At 36.1% G+C, this 15,465-nt stretch overlaps 1 protein-coding gene across 1 annotated transcript in view; it reads left to right on the top strand.

Annotated features, from left to right (window-relative positions):
• The window catches only part of APOB (apolipoprotein B), a 71,990-nt gene that overhangs the window by 12,461 nt on the left and 44,064 nt on the right, over window positions 1-15,465 (top strand). The window contains exons 5-12 of the mRNA XM_044062622.1: window positions 576-729; window positions 3,059-3,214; window positions 5,487-5,611; window positions 5,816-5,901; window positions 7,520-7,742; window positions 11,982-12,209; window positions 12,344-12,461; window positions 12,609-12,755. Coding sequence (XP_043918557.1) covers window positions 576-729; window positions 3,059-3,214; window positions 5,487-5,611; window positions 5,816-5,901; window positions 7,520-7,742; window positions 11,982-12,209; window positions 12,344-12,461; window positions 12,609-12,755 — 1,237 coding nt within the window. The remainder of the gene's footprint in view (window positions 1-575; window positions 730-3,058; window positions 3,215-5,486; window positions 5,612-5,815; window positions 5,902-7,519; window positions 7,743-11,981; window positions 12,210-12,343; window positions 12,462-12,608; window positions 12,756-15,465) is intronic.

Consider the following 15,465-nt stretch of genomic DNA (forward strand, 5'->3'; position numbering starts at 1 on the left):
ACTTGCAGGTCACAACAAATAACAAAGCAACATCTGTTTAAGAAGCAACATTTGTATTGGCCAGATAAGTACCAGCTGATTTCTTAGTGGCATTTTCCCTTGAGCTTCTATACTTCATTACTTACAGTAATACAGTTTCACAAAAGTGTTCACATGCTTTTGTTCATTTTGAAATACTCTTTTAAAAGTATAATATTTGCATTACATAAAAATAGCAAAATTGTACAGGCTGTTGGATGTCCTTCTGTTTGTATGTGTAATAACAGACTGTTAATATAGCAAACTTTCCATATGCATCAACACTTAATAAAAGAAGGATTATAGAATAAAACTACGTTTATATCTATATATTTACATTTTAGTTGTATTTGGCTGATATTCTCTAACAGATTTTTTTTTTACTTTTGTCACCATTAGTATTATATGTAAGACTGAAAGTGTACGAGTGAAAGCTATAATAACCATATCTTAAAGTATAAACATTGTGGAAATGTGCTTTTGTCACAGCTACAAAAAAGGTGCATTTTGTTGTGTGTCAAAACATGACTATTTAAATCTGATCACTTATATCCCAGATATGAACTCAAGTTTACCAGTCTTAATGGGAAAGATGTCAATGTATATCCAAACAAGAATGAGCCAGTCCACATTCTGAACATCAAAAAAGGTATCATATCTTCCTTCATGGCACCACCTGAGAGTGACAGCGACACAGCAACTGTTGTTATGGTAAGGAATTGAAAGGCAGTTTCTTCTTTTCCAGCTTCATGTATATGTGTAAACTAATATTTTTAATACTTTTTAACTTCATTATTTCTGAATCTACCAGGTCAGAACATATTTACTAAATACTTATTGGTACTGGATTGGAATAGTTCTTGTAAAAATAAAATGAGCCTCATCTAAATGTATTTTTTCAAAAAAAAAAGCCAATCAAGTATATCCTAAAATGATATGCTAGTATCCACATTACTGGAAAATTGTACTTTTTTTGGTTAAAAAAACCAACATGCCTGTATATGATAGCACAACATTTTGCTAAAACACTATACATTTATGAGTGACTGTTGAGCAGTAGAGTGAATCGGAGTCATCTGGGAAATAAATTATACATGCTATCACAGACTCCAGTACTTGTGATTAAATTTTCGCTTCCTGCCATAAAGTATAGAAATGTAATGCCAAAGCTGCCAGTATGTATACCTTACAGTAGTAATTGGTGTAACAGGTAGCAAAATTAGCTTTGAGTGCAAAAGGCTGTGGGTTCTATTTCTACACCAGGTAGAAGGATGGGTGACACTGCAGTGCAGTATAATGGGGGGTGGGGGGTGGGGGTGGGTGCTGTACTCCTGAGTGAGTTGTCCTTTGGGTAAGATGTTAAACTGAGGTCCCATCTGCTTGAGTTGGTGGTAGTTTAGGTGGATATTAAAGGTCCCACAGGACCTATCCAAAAGAGTCGAAGTTCTTTATTAAAAGCCATACTATACATTATATAAATCATATGCAAATTGATTACAATTATATACAATTATTTACACTTTTAACTCTATAATCTAATTTCAAATTTCACATTATAAACATTAACTATCATTTATTCACATAATTAATTCCCATTTTCCATTAAATTTTATTTAATTCAGCCTTTCATTCCAAATAACCCATATTATACAAAACAATTTTTATCTATATTTTTAATACTATGTTCCCTTCTACCACCATAATAATTATACTCTATCATGTCCATATTTATATCTTTCATTCTTTTCAGACCTTTTATAGTTTTAATTTTCACATATTTTTTGTCATAACTTCCTTACCCTTTCACAATTCAAAAAAAACATGTTGTTTTTTGAATTGTGAAAGGGTAAGGAAGTTATGGCAAAAAACTTTTTATGTACCCTCAAAAGGACCATACTTAGTACCTCATTACACCTCTCTCTCCAATGTGTCTACTATGCATTTGCATAATTTTATACAAACAAAAAAAATTTTATTGTTGACCTCTTGAATTATATCAATGTAAAATTGTTACTTAGCTTCTTTTTAATGCAACTTTAACTTTATGCATGTAACCCAACATATGTGAATCTTTTTGCTATAACTGCTATTATATCAATATTGTTTAAAATTGTACCTGTTTAAAATGTACTACTGGAGCTTTTCTCCTCGGGTCTCCACTGAAAATGGGCCACAAGCCCAGTTGGACAAACCCGGTTAGCAAATGTCAATAAATAATTATAAATAAACAATGTTCAGTGGTTTCTCCCACTTTCTCCCTAGCTATCCTGTTAGCTAGATGGAAGTAGAGAAAAGCATTTCACAGCAGGCAGAGGGACAGACAGAGCTATAGGAAAGTGACTGACAATTTTGACAAGGACAGAAGTACTCTTTTTGAACAACTGTACAACATTTTTGCTAGTTGTCTGCCTTAAATTGCTCCTTCTAGAGCTAGCTTTACATGGTGAAACACCGTTTTCATTTTTAGAGCAGAAGTGCTCTTTTAGGACAAAAAGTATGGGCTGGCTTAAAATTCTAGCTATTTTTTGGATTACTGTACTTTTAAAGACATTGACCTTTGCTGAAATAAGTTGTCTGGTGAGCAGGGTCTGAGCTATTCAAGTAAGAACAGCAAACCCTGGATTTATATTATTATTATTAATTTGCATAATTTGTCTGGTCTGCTGTTGCTCAACATGGGTAATATATTGTGTCTGACATGGAATATTTATAACATGCTTCTTATATTTAAGCATATACACCAGCAGTGAATAGGTGTAGTTAAATGTGCATGAGACCCAAAGACTGTTTTCAGTTGTTAGACAAATTTCAGACTATGTGGGCGAACTGGTCCGTTTTTGACATTGGCATTTGCTTTTTCAACATCTTTGTGTTATTACCCAATGATTAACTGTTATTAAACTATACTAATTACAAGATATTTTCTAATTTCTAGCTCCAGCATAAAATACATAATTTTTAATGTTATGGCAGTTGTATCATGGGAATAATTTGGCTGTTTGTTATTAAAAATAATGGGACATGTTTGTGGTTGTTTCAGGATACTGCATATGGGAAATGCTCAAGCAAGGTGGAAGTCAAGAAAAGGAACAAAAATATTGCGACAGATATTGCAGTTGAAAGAGACCTATCATCTTGTGACCAGTTTTCTCCATTCAGGGATTATGTCAGTCCATTGGCCTTGATTACAGGAATGGTAAGTAACAAATGATATAATCGAATGTATGCAATGATGTGTAACATTATATTCATAGTATTTCATGTCTGATAAAAAATATTCATGCTGCTTTATTAAATAGGAATTATATTCCCCATACAGCTACATTTTTTTTTAATTAGAATACATTTGACATACAGAGTTAGTACTATGTTATACTCATGACGATTTTAACCACCTGTAGCTAAAACTAACTCATACAAAGTGCCAAATAGTTTCCCCTGGGAGAAGAGTGTCCCAAGACATATGGGCAATGACACCTATTATCTAAAATGTTACAAATTATAGTATAACACATGCAAATATGTTATGCTGAAGGCACATATCTTTTGTCAGAAGCAGAGTACCTGTTTTATTGTATGCCATAGCTATTACTACTGAGAAGTGACACTACCACATCTCTTTCATTCTTTCTAGTCCATCATATCATATTTAGCCCCTGCACATAATGCTAAAACCTTCCTTTTCTTTGTAAAGCAAGAGTACATTCAGGAGTTTTATGTTAGCTATCATAGCAAGCATCTTCAAACTGAATATGTCCCAGTGTTCAGGTCCAAAACTTGTATTAATTGTGATTCTGTTGGCTATATATTCCAGATGTTAACATATTTATCAGCTATAGTTCCTTTTCTTTGTGTTGGTTTAAGTACTCACTGTGCCTTGCAGAATTACAAAGTCTCTTAAATTCTGCTATGTTACCTGTGTGATTTTGTATAGTAGGCTGTAATTGGGTTACTGTAGCATACTAGATTATAATCCCAGTCAGTGTAATCCCACACTGGTGTAGTTTCTCTGTCTGTTCCTGCACAGATGTACAGCACTATAAGGTGAAATATGGCAGGCATGGGCTTCAGGCAAAGTCTGCATCTAGTTGTTTAGGCTTTACCATGATCTAAGCATGCTAAAAATGGCTGACAAAGAAATAATCTGGAATCTACAATGAATAATGCAGATAAAACAATCATGTTAGATTAGCAGAGCAGCAGACTCATATTGTCTCTCTGCAGGATTTTACAGTAGGTTGCATCCATCACAGCTTATCTTCATGCAATATCCTTAATGGTATACATTAGTGATGTTAATAAGGTCTTATTCTTTTTTTTAATTCAGTTATGCCAGTAGATGAGGTAGATAGATCCCCTGAGAGAGTTACAGTGATGTTCCAGTCTTGGTGTTAAATGTGTTGTTCTCTATTTCCTTTATTGGTTTGTTTGTTTGAATGTTGTAAAGCTTATTATAGTGCAGTACAGCAATCGACAACAGACAGGACACATTGTTCCAAGATTTGTTCATGTTTCAAAAGTGAGAAGTCTGTTTTGTTTGCCAGCTTAATTTCCAGACATCTGAAATGGGTTTTTGGAATAAATTGTTGTCTCAAAGAAGGAAATTAGATATTTATGGGTGGAAATACTGTGGTATCTATAGGAGAATGGCAAAAGAAATGTCCATTTGTTGGGATTTACACCAGAAGCTTGACTTTGTCACCAAATGCCATTTGCCTTGCCCTTGTCAAAGTATATATGCAGCTTTTTCTTAAAGAACCATTAGGTAGCTAGAATTTTTTTTAATTCATCCTTTGATGGTTACAGGGCTTGCATTATTTCTATGTTTCAGCAAGTCATCTGCATAAATTATTACTGGAAGCAGAAGAAATTCCCAGGTGAAGATAAGTTTATGAATATGGAGGAAAATACTGAACCTGGAACAGAAACAGTTTCAGATCTTTTAAGAAAGGGACTATTTTGGTATTCACAAGGGAAATCCATATTGAAAATTTATAGTCTTCAGTGGCCAGGCAAGACTCATTTCATAAACATGTACATTTTTAATAGAAAGATACTACAGCTTTGTTCTTGTACTATGTATAAATGCAGAGCTAAGCCAAGATCAGCATTGCATATTTAAGTGTGTGGTTTGTTATCTTAACTCCAAAACTTCACTTCTAGTTAGCTTATTGTAGAATACCTGCAAGTGCATTGTTTTATTACTAGCACATTATATGGAATACATTTTGGGGATGGGGTTGGCATAAAGGTTAAGGGGTTTACCTCGGAACCAAAAGTACAGGGTTAGATTCTCACTAAGTGGAAATTGGCTAAGCTTAAAACTGTCCAAAAGGGCAGGTAGCCTAGCACTATGAACCGTTCAACTAAAAGTAGTCTAGAATACAAGGTGCTCCCTCTGCACTGTTGCAAAAGTAGAATAAAAATTACAAGTGAATAAAACATTAAGGTGATTTTGTTCTCTGCAGAATACACTATTATCTACTCTGATCAGCAGTAAACAGTCCTGCACCTACACTTTTGATCCTAAGAGAAAACATGTAGCAGAAGCAGTCTGCAATGAAAAGCACCTGTTTGTACCATCCTCGCACAAGTAAGTTGCATATTATGCTACATAACAGTTTTTAACATTAAAATCTGTTATAGCTACAAACAATATACTGTGAAGACTGTGATTTGCAAGACGTGCTCTTTATGGATGACTTATTTGTATGATTTCATTACAATAAATTAACTAAAATGTTTTCAAGCTTGATTGTGAAATTTAGAAGCAATGTTTTTTTCTTTTTTTGAACAGAGAACAGTATGGGATAATGGCACAAGTCAAACAGAGCCTGAAGTTAGACGAAGCTCCTTCAACCAACAGCAGGGACTTTAGTGTTGGTATGGCACATTTCACAATTTTACTTTTCTAGGAAAAAAAAAAAAAAAAAAAAGAGTACATTTCTTTGTTTTTTCCTAAGCTTTAGAACACATTTCTTAAATCCAGTTAACCAAGGAATTGGAGTAGGTAGGAAGTATTACCAGTTTTATGTATTTATTTCTTTGTGTTTTTGATTAAGTTAGCCATGCAGGGCAATGCCCATTTTCAGAGAGGTCCCAGTAATAAAACAAAAACAATGTAGAAAAGATGAAACAAAATAATACAAAGATAAATAGACATTATTAGTAGCTGTATACCACAAACTTAAAATCACAAGCTATTAGGTAAAATGTGTAGTACAAAGCAATTTAGCACAATCCAGTATTAAGTGAAAATAGAAACAATGCATAAGACAATGCATTCCACTGTACATATGGCTATCTCTACTAAGAAAGTTAGGATATATAGTTTTATTTTATTTTAGTTTGCTTTGGTTTACTAGTTTTGTCTGACTGGGTTTAGTCAAAAAAAAAAAACATTTTCAATAGAGGCCTGGGTAGAAAAGCTCCAACTTTTTACAAGCATTTTTACACTTACATTCAGTAATATAGATGAATAGGTATTAAGAAATATACATTAACAAGTACACATATGGAAAGAACTGTGGGTTGGAAAGTTTAAAGGACGTGGAGAGTAAATATGGATAGAAATTAAGTGGTAGGCAAAATGGAACAGTAGAAGAAAGAAATGAAAGAAAGTTTCAAGAAAGTAGAATAATACATATACACGTTGTTTGTTCATCCATACTTCATTTACCCACTTAATCCAGTTCATGATTATGAGGGAACTAGGGCCTACTCTCAGCGAGCCACACTGATGCATTACAAGTTCTACAAGGTCATACAAGTCATTCCAGTTAGTTTAGCCAACAAGAAAAGGGAGTTCCAGAGATAAAGTGATTTTTATATACTTAAAGCATCCAAAGTAATCTCTTATTGAGTTGGCTGGGTATAACATCAGGAAAACGTAACCTCAGTGGTAATAGCTGGAAATCAGAATATTGAAGGAACCACTGTAAAATAACACTATGCCATGGCTGGACCTTAGCTGTGCTGTTGCCCACCAGCTTTAAAGCACCAGTTACTCCTTGATATTATATACTTTATGTAGCAGAAAGGTTAATTTAGTAACTGCAATAATCTTTACAGTTGTACTTCATTTTCTTACTTTTATTTTAATGTTTTCATTTTATTTCTTAAACGCATAGGTAAACTGGACCTAAATTATCTCATCATCATATCTTGGGCAACAGCAATACAGCTAGTTAAATGCAACCCTAGATTTCTATGCTCTTTGAATAGTTTTACTGCTTTTGCCTTATCCTGCCTTATTTGGGGGCTTTCAACATTTATGAAATTCTCCAGGTGTAGATGACTAATGTTTGACAGCAGCCACAGGTTTATGATCATGCTTGTTATTTGATTTATCTGTAATAATCTCTAAGTGTCACATTAAAAGTTAGGCAGTGCACTCACCATATTATCTTAGTCCTTAAATTTTTTGTCATTCAAAAATTATAGCAAGGTCTTTGCCACCTAACAAGTGTTCTAAACAGTTGTATTAATTTGATATTTGCAGAAGACTCCATGAAAGAAAATCTGTTTTTAAAACAATCTACTATCAAACTTTCACAAAAGAGTGGTGACAATGTACTGAAGACCCTTGAGGACCTGAAACAACTGTCGGTTTCAATGCAGAATGCCCAAAGAGCTAGTCTCTTTCAGAAATTTGTGACTGGACTAAGAAGTCTGAAGAATGAGTCCTTGACGTCTGTCTTGCCAAAACTTATGGAAACTTCAAGGTAAACTATGCATATGTAACTCATATGATAAAGAAATGGATAGCAAACAAGGGCTGATGGGTCATATTCAGCTCAAATTTTGCCTAATGCAATACTCCTCATCTCACTTCCTGTTGCTTCTTATTGTAGCTAAGGTTCTAATTGCCCAGAGCTGTGTATTCTTCAAATTTCAACTGGGGTGAACTGTTCCATGTAATAGCCACTTTTCCTGAGTACAAATGATCCTTTATGCTGTTTCATATGCTGTTCTATAACTGGGCACCATTCCTTATCCATATTTTGCTGGTAATATAAAACCATACATAAATAAGTCTAAGTGGCATTCTATATTTTATTACTAGGTGCGTGAACAAAATATTTAATTAAAACAATAATTTTAGGTCACACACAAAATTATGAATGCTTGTAATTTAAGTTTCATCTTGTCAAGAAAGAACACATGTAAAACTTAATTTAAAATATTTTCAGTTTAAGATTTGTTGATTTTGAATGACTGATATTTGAAAGATAAACTCCTGCACTTAATTTGTGCCTCTAACACAATACAAGTTATTAATTTGTTTATTTTACATTTGTTGACCGGGATAGTCCGACTGGATATATGTCCATTTTCAGCGGAGGGCCGGGGAGAACAGTACATACATCACTGACTGATAAACTCAGGCAGACATGTTTAGAAACATATAGACAAAGAATGCAGGCAGATATCAATATACACAATGTGCAGACTTACATCTGATTGGCAAAGATGTATCAGAAAATGTGAACATAGAATACAATCAGATCTCATAATTCACAATGCTTAGACATTCAAATACTATGAAGCATAGATACTTGGCTAAACAGCAGGTTGGATAGCAAGACATGTATTAGTGAAGCTGTTAGTCAGGTTTCCAACAAGAGCACAGCCAATGAGATGTGAGATATTTTTTGAGTTCTCTTTAAATAGCGGTAGTGAGGTTTCTTTGGTAACGGTAGTAGGGAGTAGATTCCAGATTTTACCAGTTGAGTTGGCAAATATAGCGTCATCTGCAGAGATGTTGGATTTTTGGGTCAGTATCAATAGTTTATCAGCTGAGTGTAATGGCCTGGGGGCACTGTGAGGGGTGAGAATATTTTTGAGGGCAGGAGTGTTATCAGGTTGATGGAGTATTTTATTGCCTAATATAAGCTGGTTGAACTGTAGAAGGGTAGGATACTCTAGCCATCCCAGTGCTTTGAGGTTCTTGCAATGGTGGGTCCTAAAAGCCATAGCAGTAGCGAATCTGGCTATATGATTGTAACATCCTGATAATTTGTTGAGATCAGTTTTGGATAGGTTGGTGAGCACAGGGGAGGCATACATAAGGATAGAGAGGAGGTGTGATCTTGCAATAGCTACCCTAGCTGGGGGGGGGGGGTGAGGAAAGCTTTGGCTCTGTATAGGGAGCCAAGTTTTTTGTTGAAGGACTTAATAGTGTGATTTACATGTTTATCAAATTTAAGGTTGTTGTCTATTATTATGCCTAGAAGCTTTGTATGGTCATCAGGGGAGATAATGGTGTCATTGCTAGATTTGATGTTAAAGGAAGGAGGAGAAATTCTACGGTTAGGGGAGAAAAATAGTAGCTTGATTTTGTTAGGATTTAGAAGCAGGCGGCGATTAGCTAGCCATGTTTCTACCGTGCTGAAAGTGGTCTGGGTGAGGGTTAGAAGTTGTGTACTTGCTACCCATATCTTCCCACATTTTCTATACTTCAAGGTGCAAAGATAAGGTCACTTCATTCATAATATTTGATTTTACTTCCCGACTTACATTATTGGTATGACCTTTATTTAAACACTACCTTGACGACTCTTTATAGAAATGCTGTTTCCATAAATGGGTGCAGTATCACAATTCATAGAGTGACATCAGACCCACCTTTAAAGGGTTCATTGTACGGTTAGTTTGCACCTGCATCCTTTCATTCTTCTCTCAGCTTTGAGGCAGTACTTGATAGTCCTTAATAGGCTATCAGAGTTGATTACCATCAGGACTCATTACAGCTTTGTGATACTCTCTTCTCTAACATCAGATAAACCTTTCTTTTTTCTTCTCGAGTACAGAATTCTGAATATATTTAGAAGAAAAATATGGGCCTTTTCTCTTATGTTTATTGTTTCTGAAATCCTGAAATAGGTAGGATGCTACATACCCTAGAGCCGTCTTATAAAAGTCATTTCAATTTCAATTCTAAGTTCTCCAGAATTCCATTATAAGTCGGCTAACAGGACATACCAGTACAGGAACATGCAGCATTCAACAATCTCCTTTATTCCTCAGACCAAGTTTGATTTACCACATCTTTTTTTCAGAGTTCTTACCACAGATCACTTGCTTGTTTCATTTTTAAGCTGTTATGCAGACTCATTAAGTTTATGTGTGAAAATGAAAAGCACAGGGGGGTTTGACCTCCTTTTTCCTGGATGTAATAAGATGGACAATGTGGAAGGCTCTCCTTATCATTGAAGAAACATGGTGGTCAAAGGATGGGTTACTGTCCACCTATGTGCTCAGCTCTCTCACTATGGACTGAGTACTTAAAAAGTGCTTATTTATCTGGTAATCTGCATGGACATCCCCTTTATCAAGGGGGTGATGGTACAGTTTTTGAGCCCATGAATTTAACATCAGTCAGTGGTTTGAGTAAGACCCTCCTGTAGGGTGTCAGCATCATTTGGGAACTCCATGACCACTCCCAACTTGCAATCATCTGCAAACTTTGTCAGCCACAAGACTTTTGTTTTGGCTTGTACTTCTGAAAAACATATTCCAAACTGTAGGGGCCCCAGCACCGGGCCCTGTGGGACTCCACTGGTCACTGGTCTGCTGGTGATGTAGAGTCCCCTGTTTTATTCCCAGCATAGGAATCCCTGTCATCAGTGGGGGCAGGAGCTGTAAAACTACTAATGTTGTCCCTTTAAAGTTTGTAATTTGCTTTGGAGACGTCTTTTTGCCTTGTTTCAGTTGTGGGTGGGTCAGGTGCAATTGTTACTTCAAATGAGACTGACCTGTCATGAGATCACACAAGGGAGGACTGCACACTTGGGGTGGTGCAATGATCTCCCATGTTTGTGATTACCAGGTCCAAAATGTTTGTACCCTTCGTGGGGCTGTTAACCAATTGATCCAGGGCATTTGAGTTAATACATTTTAAAAATCTTTGGGCAAATGCATTTGTACAGGTATAGTTCGCCCAGTTTATGAATGAGTAGTTGAAGTCCCCCTAAAACCAAGGTGTTTGGTTGTATAATGTATGACTCGTGAATGTCCAGATATGCATTGTGGGTGTCCTGGTTCATGGAGGGGGTCCTATAACTGGCAATAACTTGGAGAGGGGTCATGCCTAAGGTTAGTTCTACTCATTCTGTTTAACCAATCTGGAGGTGTATTTATCTTTGATGAATAATGACACTCCTCCTCCTTTAGTTTTCACACTCACATTTGATGGTCTAAACGAGTGAAAGGCGTTGTAACCCAGTATGGCTAGGGTGCGTTCTGCACCCTTAAACCAAGTCTCAGTGACTGCTCAGATGCCAGCATCGTCCAGGGTGAGGACAGCTACCAGAGAGTGCAGTTTTAAATTTAGACACCCAGCATTTAGCAGCAGAACCTTGATGTTTTTTGAGGAGAATTTTATGTTGGAAATTTTGTTCTTATGACATTGCCTAAAAAAGACACTATGGAGATGGCAAGAGCCTTAGCCACTACCAAAATCCCAGGGGTGACACTTGAAGACATCTCTGGCAAAACATCAAGGTCCGTCTACCATATTAAACTACACTGAGCACAGCATTTTTAGGCTTATATGTACTGGTCAGCAACAACATCACAACATCCCCTTCCCACATCTTTTTATGAAATATAGATCTGTCATTAAGAACATAATTTCCCATGGTAAAGGCATGCCCTGCAAAAAAAAATGTGAACAATTTCCTCAGACTGCTCACAGAGTTTTATAATTTTAGGGTACCTAGTCTTTGGATTGGTGTAGATAGGTGTTAATCAGCCCTCAGCACTCTCAGAGCGTAGAATCTAGATTTAAGGGTCACTCTAAACAACTATGAGTATTGATGCTTTGATTTATATCAGTGTCACATTTCTCACACAATGTTGTCATATTTAAGAAATTATATTACAGTTATGCAGCATCATGTAACCATTTGAATATCTACACAAGGACTAAATCTATCTTTAATTTGTCTTTTATTTTTCAGCTCTATTACTTTACAAGCCCTTCCTCAGTGTGGTACTCCAGAATGCTATAGTGCTATTCTACAAGTTCTGCGGGATGACAGTGTATCTCCACTAATAGCAGATGGAATTATTTATGCTTTGGGGCTTATGCCTTCACCTTGTCCTAGACGGGTTCGAGAAGTCCTCACCATGGCTCAGTATCTGCAGAGCCGTCCTTCATTTTATGCTCTGAGTCACACTGTCAGAAAGTAAGTCACTGTACTATCCCATTTCTGTTTCCTTAATAATAGGATAACAAATAATACTATGCAATATTTTATAGTAGCAGATCATAGTAAATCTCTGTTCATAAGCTGTTACTTTTTCTCCTAAAATGTTTTAGGTTTTATGAAGACAATGGTATAGCAGTGCAGGAAGTGAAAGATGTAGCAGATTTCATGGCTTCCCTGATTGGAAAAGACTGCTCTGGAGAGGAAGAAAAAACATACCTGACTCTGAAGGTTATTGTAACCATTTACTTGCCTATCTCTGTCTGTCTATACATCTCTCCAGTTAGCTAGCTATGCAAATCATATATAATACCACAATGCATTCGAGAATAAATTAGCTGTATATCTAAATGCTGTTTTTTTTTTTTTTTTATTCAGGCTGTAGGAAACATGGGCAAAGCAATGGAATCCACAAATGTTGAACTGAAATCATCGCTCTTGAAGTGCATTAGGAACCCTTCAGCATCGCTATCAGTACAAAAGGCTGCAATCCACGCACTAAGACAAATGACACTGACTGATAAGGTAGGCGTCTTGATGATATTTATAGCTTAAATAGTTTGTGATTCTGCATTTTTTTGATGTTAAGTTCCAGAACTTCAGTGAGAGACAGGCAATAGTTTTATGTTCAATTTTTTGATTGAATTTAACTGATAGCTCCTTCTTCTTCTTTCGGTTGCTCCCATTAGGGGTCACCACAGCAGATCAACTGTTTCCATTTCTTCCTGTCCCCTGCATCTTGCTCTGTCACACCAACCACCTGCATGTCCTCTTTCACCACATCCATAAACCTTATCTTAGGCCTTTCTCTTTTCCTGTTACCTGGTAGCTTCATCCTTAGCATCTTTTTCCCAATATACTCTGCATCCCTCCTCAGCACATATCCAAACCAATGTAATCTTGCCTCTCTGGCTTTGTCTCCAAACCTTCCAGCCTGGGCTGACACTCTAATATACTTATTCCTAATCCTGTCCACCCTTGTCACACCCAGTGCAAATCTTAACATCTTCACCTCTGCCACGTCAAGCTCTGACTCCTGCCTTTTTGTCAGTCCAGTGTCTCCAACCCATATAACATAGCTGGTCTCACTACCCTCTTGTAGACCTTCACTTTCACTCTTACTGGTACTCATCTGTCACAAATCACTCCCGACACTCTTCTCCACCCACTCCATCCTGCCTGTACTCTCTTCTTCACCTCTCCTCCACACTCACCATTACTCTGAACTGTTGATCCCAAGTACTTAAACTCATCCACCTTCGCCACCTCTACTCCCTGCATCCTCACCATTCCTCTATCCTCCCTCTCATTCACACACATACATTCTGTCTTAGTCCTGCTGACCTTCATTCCTCTTCTCTCTAGAGCATATCTCCACTTCTCCAGGGTCTCCTCCACATGTACCCTACTCTGACTACAGATCACAATGTCATCTGCAAACATCATAGTCCACGGGGAGTCCTGTATGATCTTGTCTGTCAACCTGTCCATCACCATTGCAAATAAGAAGTTAACTGATAGCATTTCTAAATATTTAATAAATACAGGTAATTATAATGTGGGAGAAATCAGATGATTGGCAAATGTACATGAGGCATATATTCACAAAGCAATCATGACATATTGCAAAGTGGATTGGAAATTTCAAAGCCTACCCCCTTGATGGAAGTGGTATGAAGCCCATAAAATTAATGTTAGTGATATGGGAATAAGTCAAACACACTTTTTCCAGACTAAATAATTACAGAGTTGCATAATATTTTGTAGATACTTAGTCTGAAGCTATTTACTCCAGATATATATATAAATTATATGGATCTACTGGCTAAATGAAGCTTCAATAGATTAACACAGGAAATATCGGCGAAAAAAAATTAACAGATAAGCAAACATGCAGCCTCACACCCCTTGCAACCAACTATGAGATTGCACAATACCAGGGAAAGTAGTTATTCCTCATCAATGGTATTATAGTGATATCAGTAAAACGTTGATCAGCTTTCCTGTTGGTCAAATACAACAGACACGAAAATATAAATGTAGATGTGTGTATGTATATATATATATATATATATATATATATATATATATATATATATATATATAGATAGATATATGTCTTGCAAACTTTGCTGAGTCAAACTGAAAGGTACCTTATCTTAATGAACTAATGGAAAGTGATCATCCTTCAGATGAGACAATAAATGGAAGTCCCATCTGCTTGAGTTGCTGGTAGCTCAGGTGGATATAAAACATCCCATGGCACCTATCAAGAAAAGCAGGAGAAGTTACCAATGCCGTAGCAAATTGTCCCTAGTAGTATAAGTACCATCTTGGGTCTTCCCAGAAAAGTGGCTGCTAGCCTAGTGAGACTAACCTAGTTAACCAAGGATTAAAAAAAATCTTATTTTATTTTCCTTATGGATTAATACTTACTCAGAATAAATAATACTTAACAGGTTTTCTTTGTTGTTAATGAAGACAACACTTACATCTTGTGACAATAATGACTTCAAATGTGGATTTTTGCCAATCTTTGAACATAAACAAAAACAAGCATTGTTGAAAGCTGGCCAAGTTACTGCAAAAAATGTTTGCTTTTTTACTTTGTGTATGAAGTAACCATCAAAATAAAAAGTCAATATTTGGGGAAAATAACAAGCATAAAAGTAGAGGATAATCATGGAATCTTATTCAGTATGAAAGGATCATGTTTTCATATATTGTATGGAATACAGTGACACCTCAAACTCAAGGTTTCAAGGTTGTAATGAACATCTTGTTTAATCTGTAGCTTTCTACAGTCTTCCTTTCGAGATATAATAGACACAGTTAATTGTCTGTGACTGCTACTGTTTTATGACTTACATGAGGAATGTTAAAGTGGTCAAAAGCCACCCATGTCAGTCATGGCTTTTACTCAAATAAGAGAAAAGAAGTGTATTCAGCTGAGGTCAGTGCACAGGGGTAATGTAGCATCCAAGAGCTGAAGTTAGAAACATGTGCAAAGTGCCTTGCATGAAACATGGAAGTTTTACTCCTCCAATGAAACAAAATCATAGATTTTGGAGTTAATAAAACCAATTTTCAGTTACTTTTCTCAGACAGGGCAAAAATTTACTGAAACTGTCTTCAGACTATCGGGAATGATTCTGGTGTCTTTAAGAATAATTACATTTCATGGGGTAATAATATCAATATAATCACACAATGTGAAACATAATCACATATGCAT

This window comes from Protopterus annectens, chromosome 2.part1, assembly GCF_019279795.1.
Source record: "Protopterus annectens isolate FY-2018-M chromosome 2.part1, PAN1.0, whole genome shotgun sequence".
Classification (NCBI taxonomy): domain Eukaryota; kingdom Metazoa; phylum Chordata; order Ceratodontiformes; family Protopteridae; genus Protopterus; species Protopterus annectens.